The following is a 15454-nucleotide window of genomic DNA, read 5'->3' on the forward strand; positions in this document are numbered from 1 at the left end:
GGCCAGATGTCCAAAATCAGTTTCACTGGGCCGAAATCAAGGTGTTGGCAGGGCCATCCTCCCTCTGGAGACTTGAGGACGGTCCATTCCCTGACTCTTCCAGCTTCTGGTGGTAGCTGCCTTCCTTGGCTTGTGGCCGCATCATTCCAATCTCTGCTCAAATCTCCCAGTGCCTACCTTTTATAAGGACATTTGTGTTTGCATTTGGGTCCCACCAGATAATCCTTTTTTGTTTTAGAAAAAGGAAGGGAGAGAGAAATGGAAACATCGATGTGAGAGAGAAACCTTGATCAGCTACCCCCTGCATGCCCTCTACTGGGGATTGAACCTACAACCCCGCCATGTGCCTTAACCAGGAATTGAACTGAGACCTCAGTCCATGGGATGATGCTCAGTCCACTGAGCCACACCAGCGGGGTCAGGATTTCTTTATCTGAAGATCCTTAACATAATCATACATATGCAAAGTTTCTGCCATATAAGGTAACATTCATAGATTCTGGGTACTTGAACTTGGACATCTTTGGGAGCCATTATTTAGTCCACTGCACTACCCACATACAGAAAGTTTTCAGTCAGCCTTTTAGTTTCTCACATTTTAGTGTTAATGACATCAAAACTTTTCACCGTCCTGGCCGGTTTGGCTCAGCAGTTGGAGCGTTGGCCTGTGGACCAGAGAATCCTGGGTTCGGTTCCCGCTAGGGTCATGTACCAAAAACAAAAAAATAAAAAGCTTTTTCACTTTTGTTGGATATCTGAATTTCTTGTTTTATGAATTATCCATTTATGGCCTTTATCTGTTTTACTTTCTACTAATATTTTTCCTATAGATTTTTTTTTTTTTATCCTCACCAGAGGACATTTTTCCATTTTTGTTCAGGTAGAGAGGGAGGGAGGGAGAAAGAGAGAGAAACATTGACGTGAAAGGGACACATCGAGTGGCTGCCTTCCGCACAACCCCAACCGGGGCCGGGGACAAACTGCCACCAAGGTACGTGCCCTTAGTGGGAACCGAACCCGGGTCTCTCCAGACCACAGGCCAACGCTCCAACTGCTGAGCCAAACCGGCCAGAGCTTTCCTACAGACTAAGAGAATTTTAGATAAGGCCACTAACCCTTTATCTGCCATGTATGTTGAAAATACTTCTCCTTATCTGCATTTGCCTATTAACTTGTCTACAGTTTGTTTTCTAATATATATAAAACATTAAAATGTTATGTAATCAAATCTAATACTTCTTTTCTTTTAATTCATCCATTGCTATTATGTCAGAAAATCTGCCTTATCCTAAAATTAGATATATGCTAATATATTTTCTCCTGGTTTTATGGTTTCAAAAGTATTTAATTCTTCAATCAATATGGAATTAATTTTAATATGTGGTAGGAAGAATCTAGCTTTTTTCCAAGTTATTTAACGATTGTCTAATAGAAAATGTCTCTTCCTTTCCCTATGGATTTTTCATATCATCTTTCTCAAATACATAAATCTTACATATTCTAGCTTCTGTTTCTGAGTTCAGTTCAGTTATCTTAATTACTCTTTCAGATGTTTTCTGTATGTCTCCTCCCCCTACCCCTGAGAGTTTCTAGTCACAAATAAATAACTATAGTCCATAAACTGTCCCAAAATAATTTCACATTTTCTCATTCTTTTACACATTTATATAATTATTTACTTTTTAGAATTCTACTGGTTACTTATCTAAAAGAGTTCACTTGTATCACAATACATGTACATGTAGTTGGAAATGTTTAGAAACAGGAAAGCATTTTCACATTTGTGAAAGAAAAGAACCTAGAAGATACTTTTTCTTTTTTGTTGTTAATAGAGTGATCTATTTAAATATCTCTGATGATTTTATCTATTAGTTAATTCAACAAATACTCAGTATCAGCCATTTTTCTAGGTGCTAGAAAGGACAAAAACAAATACCCTCGCCTTCCTGAAACTTATATTCTAGTAGGGGAGACAGATAAAAACAGGATAGGTAAAAATTTCAACGCAGTGAGAGTATCTGAGGTAGTGATGGGTGTTATGAAGAAAAATAAATAAAGAGAGGGGAACAGGAAATTATGAACAGGTGACTAGGGATGACCTCACTGAAGTGATATGAGTCAAGACCTAAAAAAGTAAAGAAATATTTACTTTTCATCTATAAATTGACACAAATAGTTAACTTACATTGAAATCCCTAGTATAGCTTCAGATATATTTTAAGTATATTTTAAATCATTCATTGCTTATCTACTCCAATGAGCAAAATGTTAATCTTGATATATCAAAAGGAATCATTGCATATTTTAAACATCAAATTCACCATGAGTTAAGTGTCTACAATATACTTACAGGAATGAAGCAGGCTGTTGGAAATCTTTGAACTGTAGAACAAAATACAAAACTCCTATATTTAAAAAAAAAAAAGACATGATTTCCTAAAATTTTTTTAATGCTAGGATCTTTGTTAATGTATTGCCTCTCATTAAATATTTAAAAATGCTAATCTGGATATAATGGGCATAAATGAAGTTTAAAAGCCATTGGCATTGATTGTTAAGTATGTATAAAGAAAGGCATGAGCCCTCGCCGGTTTGGCTCAGGGGTTAGAGCATGGGCCCACGGACCAGAGAGTCCCGGGTTTGGTTCCCACTAAGGGCACGTACCTTGGTTGCAGTTTGTCCCCAGCCCTGGTTGAGGTTGTGTGGGTGGCAGCCACTCGATGTGTCTCTCTCACGTCAATGTTTCTCTCTCTCTCTCTTTCTCCCTCTCTCCCTCCTACTCTATCTAAAGATAAATGCAAAAATGTCCTCAGGTGAGGATTAAAAAAAAAAGGCATGAGTAAAATGATTAAAAGCAAATTAATAAGCATATAATTACCTGGAAGCATACTTGGGAACTGGTGCAGGAAGTAGATTGTATTGTCCTGGCGAAAGCTTAACTGACTGCACAGAATGGACAAGGAAGGACATCAATCATAGATTAATGCAGGTCTTAAAATCACTTTATCTTATTATCTGTCATTCATTGTCTTTATTTTACAACCATACAATTTTATATAATTTATTCTTTTTTTTTGTTTTGTTTTAATCCTCACCCGAGGACATTTTTCCATTTTTTGTTCAGGTAGAATGGGAGGGAGAGAGAGGAACAGAGAGAGAGAGAGAAACATCGACGTGAAAGGAACACATCGAGTGGCTGCCACCCACACGACCAACCAGGGCCGGGGACAAACTGCAACCGAGGTACATGCCCTTAGCGGGAACCGAACCCGGGTCTCTCAGGACCGTAGGCCGACGCTCTAACCGCTGAGCCAAACCGGCCAGGGCTATAATTTATTCTTTATTTTAACAGTGGAAATGGCATATTTTCAAAGGCAGAGCTTCAAAACATTCCACAGATATTCACATTTCATGGTGATTTTTATGACTGTATGCCTGAGATGATGTGCTGGAAAATGCTATACAATTGATCATATTTTAAATGTACTGGATTCAACAAATCAATTTGATCATCATTTAGTGAGTCTGCTCTGTGGGTAAAGAACTCCACTAAATGTGATGGGAAATACAATGGTAGAGAGGAGTGAGAAGGCACACACATAAACAAATCTAATATAAAACAATATAATCAATGTAAAAGACAGATTGAAGATTTAGGAAGTAGGGAGAGATTAAATCTAACTAGGTAACCCATAGCTAACATCACTTAACAAATAGTAAAAAGCTAAAAGCTTGCCCTCTATCAGGAACAGGAGAAAGGTGCCCACTCTCTCCATTCCTGTTCAGCATAGTACTGGAAGTCCTAGCCAGAGAAATTAGGCAAGAAAAAATAAATAAATAAAAGGCATCCACATTGGAAAGAAAAAAGTAAAACTTTCCTTGTTTACAGAGTAACATTATGTTTAACATAATCTTACATGTTTAAAATAGCCCTAAAGACTCCATCATAAAAACAGTTAGAACTAATCAATAAATTCAGTAGAGTTGCAGGATACAAAAACAACGTACAAAAATCAGCCCTGGCCAGTTGGCTCAGTGGTTGGAGCATCAGCTCATGCACCAAAGGGTCATAGTTTTGATTCCCTGTCAAGGACACATACCTGGGTTGCAGGTTCAATCCCCAGCCCTGACTAGGTGCATTTGGGAGGCAACCAATTGATGTGTCTCTCTCACATTGATGTTTCTCTCTCTCTCTCTCTTTCCCCTCTCCCCCCTTCCACTCTAGCTAAAAAAAAAAAAAAATCAGTTGAGTTTCTATACATTAACAATGAAGTATCTGAAAAAAAAATTAAGAAAACAATCTCATTTGCCACAGAATCAAACACACACACACAAAATACTTAGAAGTAAATTTAACTAAGGCAGTGAAAGATCTGTACACTGAAAACTATAAAAAAAAAATGGAAGAAATAGAAAAAGATACAAATAAGTGGAAAGATATTCCACATTTATAGATTAGAATAATCAATATTAATACTACCCAAAGCAATCTATAGACCCAATGAAATCCCCATCAAAATTCCAATAGCATTTTTCACAGATACAGAAAAACAATCCTAAAAGTTATTTGGAACCACAAAAGACCCTAAAGTCAAAGCAATCTTGAAAAAGAACAACAAAGCTAAAGGCATCACAGTTCCTAATTTCAAACTATATTACAAAACCATACTCATAAAAACAATATGGTATTAGCAATAAAACAGACATATAGATCAATGGACCAGAATTGAGAACACCCTGCCCCCATACGTATGTGCACACACAAATCATGCATATGCAATCAACTTATCTTGACAAGGGCACCAAGGATACACAATGGGGAAAGAATAGTCTGTCTCTTCAATAAATAGTACTGGGGAAACGGGATGTCTACTTGTAAAACAATAAACCCTATCTTATACCACTCATAAAAATGAACTCAAAATGGACTGAATATGTAAATGTAAGACTTGAAACCACAAAATTCCTAGAAGAAAACATAGGATAAATTCCTTGACATTAGTCTTAACAATAATTTTTTTTTTTTTGGATATGATACCAAAAAAAGCAAAATAAGGCAACAAAAGCAAAAGTAATCAAGTGGGAAGACATCAAATTAAAAAGCTTCAGCATAGCCAAGGAGACAATCAACAAAATATAAAAGGCAACCTAAGGAATGAAAGAAAGTATTTATAAATCATATCTCTGATAATGTGTTAATATCTAAAATATATAAGGAACTCATACAATTCAATAACCAAAAATAATCTAATTAAATTGGGGAAAAGACCTGAATAGACATTTTTCCAAAGGAAGACATACAAATAACCACAAGGTACATAAAAAGGTGCTGACCACCACTAATCATCAAGAAAATGCAAACCAAAACCACAATGTGATGTCACCTCACAACTGTTAAGATGGCTATTATCAAAAAGACAAGAGATAAGTATTGGTGAGGATATGGAGAAAAGGGGACCCTTGTGCACTATTGGTAGAAATGTAAAATGGTACAGCCATTATGAAAAACAGGTTCCTCGAAATATTAAAAATAGAACTACCATACAAGCTAGCATACTTCTGAGTATATAGCCAAAGGAAACAAAATCAGTATCTGGAAGAAATATCTGCATTCCTGTATTCAATGCAGCATTAGTCACAATAGCTAAGCTTCGGAAACAAGCTAGGTGTCCACTGATGCATGAATGGATAATAAAAATATGATATGTAAATAACTGAAATATATATATATTTCAAAATTTGGCAATAAAAATGAAGGAAATTCTGCAACAACGTGGATGAACCTAAGAGCACAATGCTAAGTGAAATAAGCCAGAGAGAGGAAGACAAATACTGTTTTGTATCACTTATATGTGGAATCTAGAAAGCTTGTACAGTGATACCTCGGTTCTCGAACATAATTCGTTCCAGGAGGACGGTCGAGAACCGAATTGTTCGAGAACCGAAGCAATGAAACCAATAGGAAAGCGTGACTCCACAAAGCGTGACTCTCTCTCTGCACTCACACTGATGACGCAAGCAAGGCGCGCTGGGCCGAATGAACGCCATTCGGCTCAACTCGGCTCATCTCGGAAGTTCGAGTTCCAAATATTTGTTCGGATTCCGAGACAAAAGTTTCTCGAATCTCCATTTGGTCGAAAACCGAGGCGTTCGAGAACCGAGGTATCACTGTTATTCATGAAACAGAGTAGAATGGCGGTTGCTATAAAAGAATGGAGGTAGCCAGGGGCTGGGCGTAGGGATGGGGGTTGGTCAAAGAGTACAAAATTTCAGTTTTAAGATAAATAAGTTCTGGGGACACAAGGTACAGCATGGTGACAATAGTTAATAATATGGTATTTGTATACTTAAAATTTGCTCAGAAAATAGAGCTTATGTGTTCTCATCCACACACACAATGGTAACTACATGAAGTGATAGACGTGTTGATTAACTTGTGGTAATCATTTCACAATGTATACATATATCAAATTCTCATGTTGTACACCTTAAATACATACAGTTTTAGCCCAGCCAGTGTAGCTCAGTGGTTGAACGTTGACCCAGGCACCAAGAGATCACAAGTTTGATTCCTGGTCAGGGCACATGCCCAGGTTGTGGGCCAAATCCCCAGTGTGGGGCATGCAGGAGGCGGCCAGTTGATGTTCTCTCTCATCGGTATTTCTCTCTCTCTCTCTCTCTCTCTCTCTCTCTCTCTCTCCCCCTTCCTCTCTCTCTCAAATCAATAAAGAATATATATATATATATATTTATACAATTTTATTTGTTGATTATACCTCCATAAAGCTGGGGGGAAATAAATAAATCCAGCTGGGTGACCTAAAGCTAGTAAAGCAAAGAGATCTGAGTGGGGTTAAGGAAGACAGCTCCCTAGCGGGGAGCCAGAGAAGCATTCTAAGGAGCAACACTGCAGAAGAGATTGTCTCTCTTTCCATTGTCAAATTTGTTGCAAACTACCTGGGTGGCTATATTGTCCCTGGGTTTATGCATATTAGCTCAGAGGTACACAAAGTAGAAAGTGTAAGGACTGGCAAGCACAGAGGTTGGGATATGTAAAGAAAGGGAGGGAAAGGAGGAAGCTGAATGAGAAGCCTGGGAAGACTGACAGGACCTCCGGAACTCCTTCTATTGAAGGAGCTGCTAAGAAGGAATTATATTACAAAATCCTAAGAAGAATCCTCCCCAAAGTGAATAATCTACTCCCTACCCTCTATTATTTTAAAATCAGATTTAAAAATACAACATTGCTGCCCGACCGGTGTGGCTCAGTGGATTGAGGGTCGTCCTATGCACCAGGAATTTGCTGGTTCTATTCCTAGTCAGGGCACATGCCCAGGTTTCAGGCTCGATCCTCGATCCTCGGTGGGGGATCTGCAAGAGGCAGCTGATGGATGTTTCTATTTCTCTCTCCCTTTAAAAATCAATTTTTTGGTATTTCTCTCTCTCTCTCTCTCTCTCTCTCTCCCTCTCCCTTCCTCTCTCTCTAAATCAATAAAGAAAAAAATTTATATATATGTATACATACACATACACACAATACTGCCTTTTTTGAAAATGAGGCATCCATGCCCTGGCATTTTATGTCACATGGAAGTTCAGCTATTGTATTTCACCTTGCTACTTTTGTTCACATATTAATGCACAATTCTGATTGCAGAGGCAATGATAATAACAGTAAGTACAAATTTTATGATGAAATACACATTGTCCTGATGTATTTGTGCCTTGTTTACTGTCTACTTGACATAATAAACACCCAGAAAACACTGGGATTCTTTTTTATCCTACTGTAGTAGCACAAAAATGTATATGAAGTAAGGAGTTTGGGGGCCTGCAACATCCTATTTCTTGTTTTTGATGATGGTTACATGGGTATTTGCTTTGTACTTACATTAAATAGTGCATGTATACTTTATATGCTTGCTCTTGCACACTCGCTTATTCTCTTATATACTTAATACACACATACACTGGAGGAGAAAGAAGAAAGAGAACTGAAAAATGAAAAGAAAAAAAACCTTAAAGCAGCTGTTTATCCATCTATACTCAGCAATCAAAGAGAGTTTTTATTTTAAAAAGTACTTATGGAAAAATCTTAGCATTAGTCTAGAAAGGAAAATTGGTCCCCCGTAGCTTCTGTGTTTTTCCTACTTTACTTAGCATTAGCCATTCTTTGCTATTTAATATAACTGAGAGAGGGCTGACTGTTTTCCATGAAGTCGTGAACAGTCAGCTGGCATAGGTAAGAGACTGTTTCTCCCCACATTGCTGAGCTTGTTGCAAACTATCTGGGTGGTTCCATTGTCCTTGGAGATTTTGTATATACACATACATTTTCCTAATTCCTGCATATACATTTCAGTTCTTCGGTCTTTTTGTAGGGAGGCTCAGAGAATCTAGACAATGTGCCCATAAAAATACCTGAGTCTAGTTAATGCTTCAATCCCTGTTGACCAAGCAGTCAGAAATCTTGCAATGGCTTGGAGTCATACAATATGGCAAGATGATATCAGTGTGGATACTTAATTCAGTTCTATTGTACCAATACCATCAATGTCAGAAAACTGGAATAAGTGAAAAAATCCAACCTTATTTGTTAGGCTCTTGGTATGACAACATTTTGAGAACCCAGAGCCATCAATAGGTGGGACAGGAGACAGATTTTTCACTGTGTTAGAAGCCCTGTCAGAAGGACCATAAGGTAAATGCAGCCAAAGGGCTGGCAAGTGCAATATTTTTATGTACTATTGGTAGAAATTTCAAGTATATTTTCTCTCTGAGAAGTAAAGTCTTTAGTGTCTTTTGTAAGTATCACTGACTCACTGCTCAGACTTCTTTATGGAATGAGATATAGACAATATAGGACTTTCTCAAAAAGAAACCTGCCTATTTATACCAATGATATTGTTCTTTTTAAAAAAATTTTTTTCTTTTATTGATTTTAGAGAGAGAAGAAGGGAGAGGGAGAGATAGAAACATCAATGAGAGAGAACATTGATTGGCCGCCTCCTGCATGCTCCCCACTGGGGATCTGGCCCACAACCCAAGCATGTGGAATGGAATCAGTGACCAGGAATCGAATCGGCGACCAGAAATCGAGTCAGCGACCTCCTGGAGCATGGGTTGATGCTCAAGCACTGAGCCACACCGGTCAGACCAATGACATTGTTCTTAATTTTACCAATACCTTGCCCAGCCAGTGTGGCTCAGTGGTTGAGCATCAACCCATGCACCAACAGGTCGCCAGTTAGATTCCCAGTCAGGGCACATGCCTGGTTTGTGGGCCTGATTCCCAGTGGGGGTCATGCAGGAGGCAGCCAATCAGTGTTCTCTCTTATCGACGTTTCTATCACTCTCTCCCTTCTTCTCTCTCTAAAATCAATAAATTAAATAAATAAATAAATAAATAAATAAATAAATAAATAAATAAAACAACTGAGGACTGCTCATTCTCAGCTATTGTTTAAAAAAATTTTTTTTACCAGTACCTTGTAATCCTCATCAGCTCCAAATAGATTAAGAATTGCAAGTGAGTCACAGTCCCTGAGATACATTCTCTGTATCTTTCAAAATCCATTTTCATTTGCCACTCTCTTCACATATTTGCATGTGACAATTAGTGCTTTGTCTTGCCCTTGCTCTTTGAGAATTCAGTCTCAAAAATATCTGCTAAATGAGCCAATCTTTAGGACCACCTTTTTTGTTTAAATGGTGTTGGTGCAATGAATTGCTCCATCTTATTTATAGTTTGCTCTTTATTATCCTAACATTTAAGTTTTGAGTTCCCTACAGTTTTACTTGCCAGCAGGGTCCTGGGCACTAGATTTTCCTCTCTTGAAACCTTAGTAAAAAATCATCTGGTTGAAAATCCCTCCAGCTGTAATTTAACATGGACACTTTCAAATCCACACGTCTTCAGAGATACCATCATCATCACAGCTATAAACACAGCTAGCAAGATCAATGAACTGAGTGGGAGTGGCAAATTCAGGAAGCTCAGGAGACCAGTTGGGCAGGTGGAGAGTGAGAGGGAGTAGAAAGGATGAGGTCTGGAATAAAGCCAGTGTGTTATAGAACTGTTGACCCTGAGAACAACCACTCAGAGATCACACCTACTATCACAAAGATTCAAACCCAGGGGTTCTCAGTCAGGAGGAGGGTGATTCCCCCCACCCTGCAGGGGACATTTGGCAATGTCTGGAGACAGTTTGGGTTGTTACACCTGAGAAGGGGGATTGCTAATGGCGTCTAATTATCCAGGAATGCTGCTGAACATGCTACAAAGCACAGAATAGTCACCCATGACAAAAAATTATCCTGCCCCAAATGTCAATAGTGCCTGCAAAAGCTGAGAAATCCTGAATTAGATATATAAGTAGAGATGTAGAAATAGCAGTTGGCTATACAAGAATGCAAGAGAGAAGTCTGAACAGGAGATACAATTTGGAAACCACAAAGAGGGGGTTCAAAGCCAAAACTAAATGAGGTCACCAAGGAAGTGAATGTAGATGAGGGGGACCTGGGGCACTCCCAACAAGAGGTCAGGGAGAAAGGGCTGAACCCACAAAAAGGTTGAAAAGAAAAAATAAAATGAGGATTGAGGCAGAGGTGTCAGGTATTTGGAAAGGAGAGGTGTGAGAAAAAGCCACCCAGGAGAGTGGGAGAGTGAACAGACTAGGGAAGTCCATTCAGTGCCCATGTGCGGTGAAAACTATAAAATGAGGCCCGTCATTCAGCAACATGGATGCAGGGACAAAGTCCACAGAGAGTTAGATTTAACCAGGTGTGTGGCTTTGACAAAGTAAGACGTGCCCTCGGGGGCAACGGAACTGAGGGCATATGCAGGGAGTAAATAACTGATGACTATGGGATTTAAAAGCTTTGCAAGTAGGATCAATGGCTTACAGATTGGAAGGAACATAAGAATTTAGGGGCTGAGATACTAGAGTGAGTGAGGCTGAACATTAGGAGTGATCAGAGAGGGGTACATGCAGCTGAGATTATGCAGGGTTGAAATGATTGGTCCTGAAAAAAATCCAAGGAGTGAGTGGCTAAGGTAAAGGAGAGTTCAAGAAGATGAGAAGTGTGATTATTGGAAGATCATCTACATGCATACTAAAATTATGACAGGAGTAGTGGAATGAGTGACAGGGAGCAAAGGGAGCTAAAATCATACAGAAATAAGGGGGAGCAACCCTGGGATTAGTGGATGACTGCAACACTGGGGAAAAGCAGGTCACAAAACTGTATATGGAGAGAGATGGTCCCACTTTTGTACATATATGCTACAATAAAAGTGTATTATTTCTCTGATAAGAAAAATTATTGTAAAAATAGTAGGGCCATCTCAAATACTCTTTTTTAAAAAATTAAATTTATTGTAATTAGTAGAAGAAATAGGAAAAAAATATAACTGCACTAAACAAAAATGGCAATAAATAAGTACATATCAATAATCACCTTAAATGTAAATGGATTGATTGCTCTGATAAAAAGACACAGAGTAGCTGATTGGATAAGAAAGCATGACTCGCCCTGGCCGGTTTGGCTCAGCGATTAGAGCGTCGGCCTGTGGTCCCGAGAGACCCGGATTCGGTTCCCGCTAAGGGCATGTACCTCGGTTGCAGTTTGTCCCCGGCCCTGGTTGGTCGTGCGGGTGGCAGCCACTCGATGTGTCCCTTTCACATCGATGTTTCTCTCTCTCTTCCTCTCTCCCCCTCCCACTCTACCTGAACAAAAAATAGAAAAATGTCCTCAGGTGAGGATAAAAAAAAAGAAAGCATGACTCATATATATGTTGTTTACAAGACACCCACCTCACAACAAAAGACTCACATAGGTTGAAAGTGAAGGGATAGAAAAAAATTTTCCAAGCAAACAAAAAGGAAAAAAAAAGCTGGGGTAGCAATACTCATATCTGATAAAATAGATTTCAAAATGAAGGCCATAACTAGAGACAAAGAAGGCCACTACATAATATTGAAAGGATCTATCCAACAGGAAGATATAACCTTGATAAACATATATGCACCCAATATAGGAGCACCAAAATATATTAAAAATCTTCTGGAGGACTTCAAAAGAGAAATCGCCAGCAATACAATCATAGCAGGAGACTTCAACACCCTGCTGACATCACTGGATAGATCCTCTAGACAAAAAATTAGCAAGGAAACAGAGACTCTAAATGAAGCACTAGACCAAATGGATTTAATAGATATCTACAGAGAATTACACCCCAAAATACAGAATTCACCTTCTTCTCAAGTGCACATGAGACATTGTCAAAGATAGACCACATGTTAGGACACAAACTAAGTCTCTACAAGTTCAAGAAGATTGAAATCATATCAAGCATCTTCTCAGATCACAATGGCATTAAACTAGAAATCAATTGCAACAAGAGCATGCAAAGACATTGGAACACATGGAGGCTAAATAGCATGTTATTAAACAATGAATGAGTTACCGAGGAGATCAAGGAAGAAATTAAAAACTTCCTGGAAACCAATTGAAAATAAACACACAACAACACATAATCTATGGGATGCAGCAAAAGCAGTTCTGAGAGGGAAGTTCATAGCACTACAGGCCTACCTCAAGAAACAAGAAAAATTTCTAATAGACTATCAAACCTCACAACTTAAAGAACTAGAAAGCAAACAAAAAGAAAACTCCAGAGCAAGTAGAAGGAAGGAAAGAGTAAAGATCAGAGCAGAAATAAATGACAGAGACCAAAAAAACAATTCAAAGGATCAATGTAACAAAGAGTTGGTTTTGTGAAAAGATAAACAAGACTGATGGACCCTTAGCTAGACTCACCAAGAAACAAAGGGAGAGAACCCAAATAGACAAAATCAGAAATGAAAGAGGAGAAGTAACAACTGACACTACAGAAATACAAAAGATCATTAACAGCTACTATGAACAATTATACGGCAACAAATTCGACAATCTAGGCGAAGTGGACAAATTTCTAGAAACACACAGTCTCCCAAAACGGGACCGGAAAGAGATAGAAAACTTGAACAGACCAATAACAACTAAGGAAATTGAAGTGGTAATCAAGACTCTCCCAGCAAACAAAAGCCCAGGCCCGGATGGCTTCATGGGGGAGTTTTATCGAACACTCAAAACAGAACTAACACCCATTCTCCTCAAACTATTTCAAAAAATTCAAGAAGAAGGAAGACTTCCAAACTCATTTTATGAGGCCAGTATAATTCTAATTCCAAAATCAGATAAAGACACTACAAAGAAAGAAAACTACAGGCCAATATCCCTGATGAACATAGATGCCAAAATCCTGAACAAAATACTAGCAAATTGGATCCAGCAATACATCAAAAAAATTATTCACCATGACCAAGTGGGATTCATCCCAGGGATGCAAGGCTGGTACAATATTTGCAAATTAATAAATGTGATACACCACATAAATAAAATGAAGAATAAAAACCACATGATCATATCAATAGATGCTAAAAAAGCATTCAACAAAATCCAGCATCCATTTCTGATAAAAACACTCAGCAATGTAGGAATAGAGGGATCATATCTCGACATAATAAAGGCCATATATGAAAGACCTACAGCCAGCATCATACTCAATGGGCAGAAACTAAAAGCATTTCCCTTAAGAACAGGAACAAGACAGGGATGCCGACTTTCACCACTCTTATTTAACATAGTACTGGAAGTCTTAGCCACAGCAATCAGATATGAAGTAAAAATAAAAGGGATCCAAATTGGAAAGGAGGAAGTGCAATGGTCATTATTTGCAGATGACATGATATTATACATAGAAAACCCTAAAGACTCCATCAAAAATCTACTAGACTTAATAAATGAATTTAGCAAAGTAGCAGGATACAAAATTAATGTCAAGAAATCGATGGCATTCTTATACACCAATGATGAACTCACAGAAAGAGAAACTAAGAAAACAATCCCATTTACCATCGCGGTAAGAAAATTAAGATACCTAGGAATAAACTTAACCAAAGAAGTAAAGGACCTATTTGCAGAAACTATAGGACATTGAAAAAAGAAATAGAGGAAGATATAAAAAAGTGGAAGCACACACCTTGTTCATGGATTGGAAGAATTAACATCATTAAAATGTCCATATTACCCAAAGCAATCTATAGATTCAATGCAATCCCCATCAAAATACCAACGAGTATTTCTGTATTTTACAGAATTAGAACAAATACTTCAAAAGTTCATATGGAATCAAAAAAGACCCCGAATAGCCACAGCAATCTTGAAAAAGAACAAAGTAGGTGGGATCACAATACCAGATATCAGGTTATACTACAAAGCGACTGTAATCAAAACAGCCTGGTACTGGCACAAGAACAGGCATATACACCAGTGGAACAGAACAGAGAGCCCAGAAATGGACCCAAGACATTATGCTCAATTAATATTTGCCAAAGGAGGCAAGAGCATACAAGGAGTAAAGACAGCCTCTTTAATAAATGGTGTTGGGAAAATTGGACAGCTATATGCAAAAAAAAATGAAAATAGACCATCAACTTACACCATACACAAAAATAAACTCGAAATAAAAGATTTAAATGTGACCTGTGAATCCATAAAAATTCTAGAAGAAAATGTAGGCAACAAAATTTCAGACATCATACGCAGCAGAACTTTCACTGATACATCACCTAAGGCAACAGGAACAAAGGAAAAAATGAACACATGGGACTACATCAAACTAAAAAGCTTCTGCACAGCAAAAGAAACAACCATCAAAATGGAAAGGCAACCCACTGTATGGGGAGAGAGAGGAGAAAGTAAAGAAGAAACAGAAAAAATATGTTTCAGAAGGTTTTATCCATCCATGTGGGTAAGCCAAATTCTTTTGGTCTTTTAAAGCTTTAAATTTTCCCTAATACCAACCTCCTGTGTTTTCTCTCAGAAACCCCTAAAACTAAGACGAGATGAAGCAGAAAGGAAGTAAATAGTGGTGGAGAATGAGGAAGAATGATTTTGCACTGGATGTGGCCAGAATGATTTCACTTGAAGCATGATGACCTGATACCAAGCCATAAAAGTATAAATATAATTTAGTGTTTGTATTCATCCACTAAAGTGAATAGTATAAGATTTACCTTGTGGACTTTTATTATTCTGTTCTGTTTCAAAGCTATAATTTGCAAAGCAGTGGGATGGGTTTCCACTTTGGATAAAACATGCACTCCTCCCACAGAAAAATTCTTGTCCATTTTAATAACTACAACGACTTGTATTTAGTGCAACTTTCAGTTGCAATGCATTTCTTCTCAGGTTATCACAATAATATTCTGATAAGGTTGTGAAGACTAATACTATTACCAGCTTCCCTATAAATGGCAGATATTTAGGTCCAAAGTCCTAAGTAACAAAGTCCAAGTCACAACTCTGCCTCTAAAACAGGACAGTGCTATGCCCCTCCCTTGAGACA

General features: G+C 38.1%; 1 protein-coding gene across 1 annotated transcript in view; it reads right to left on the reverse strand.

Annotated features, from left to right (window-relative positions):
• Window positions 1–15454, reverse strand: part of STPG4 (sperm-tail PG-rich repeat containing 4) — a 45174-nt gene that overhangs the window by 23812 nt on the left and 5908 nt on the right. Inside the window, exons 4-5 of the mRNA XM_036263098.1 lie at window positions 2879–2943; window positions 2351–2405 (exon numbers count right to left, since the gene is read on the reverse strand). Of these exons, the coding sequence (XP_036118991.1) occupies window positions 2351–2405; window positions 2879–2943 (120 nt within the window). The remainder of the gene's footprint in view (window positions 1–2350; window positions 2406–2878; window positions 2944–15454) is intronic.

The sequence above is a fragment of the Molossus molossus genome, unplaced genomic scaffold (genome assembly GCF_014108415.1).
Source record: "Molossus molossus isolate mMolMol1 unplaced genomic scaffold, mMolMol1.p scaffold_m16_p_15, whole genome shotgun sequence".
NCBI classification, from domain to species: domain Eukaryota; kingdom Metazoa; phylum Chordata; class Mammalia; order Chiroptera; family Molossidae; genus Molossus; species Molossus molossus.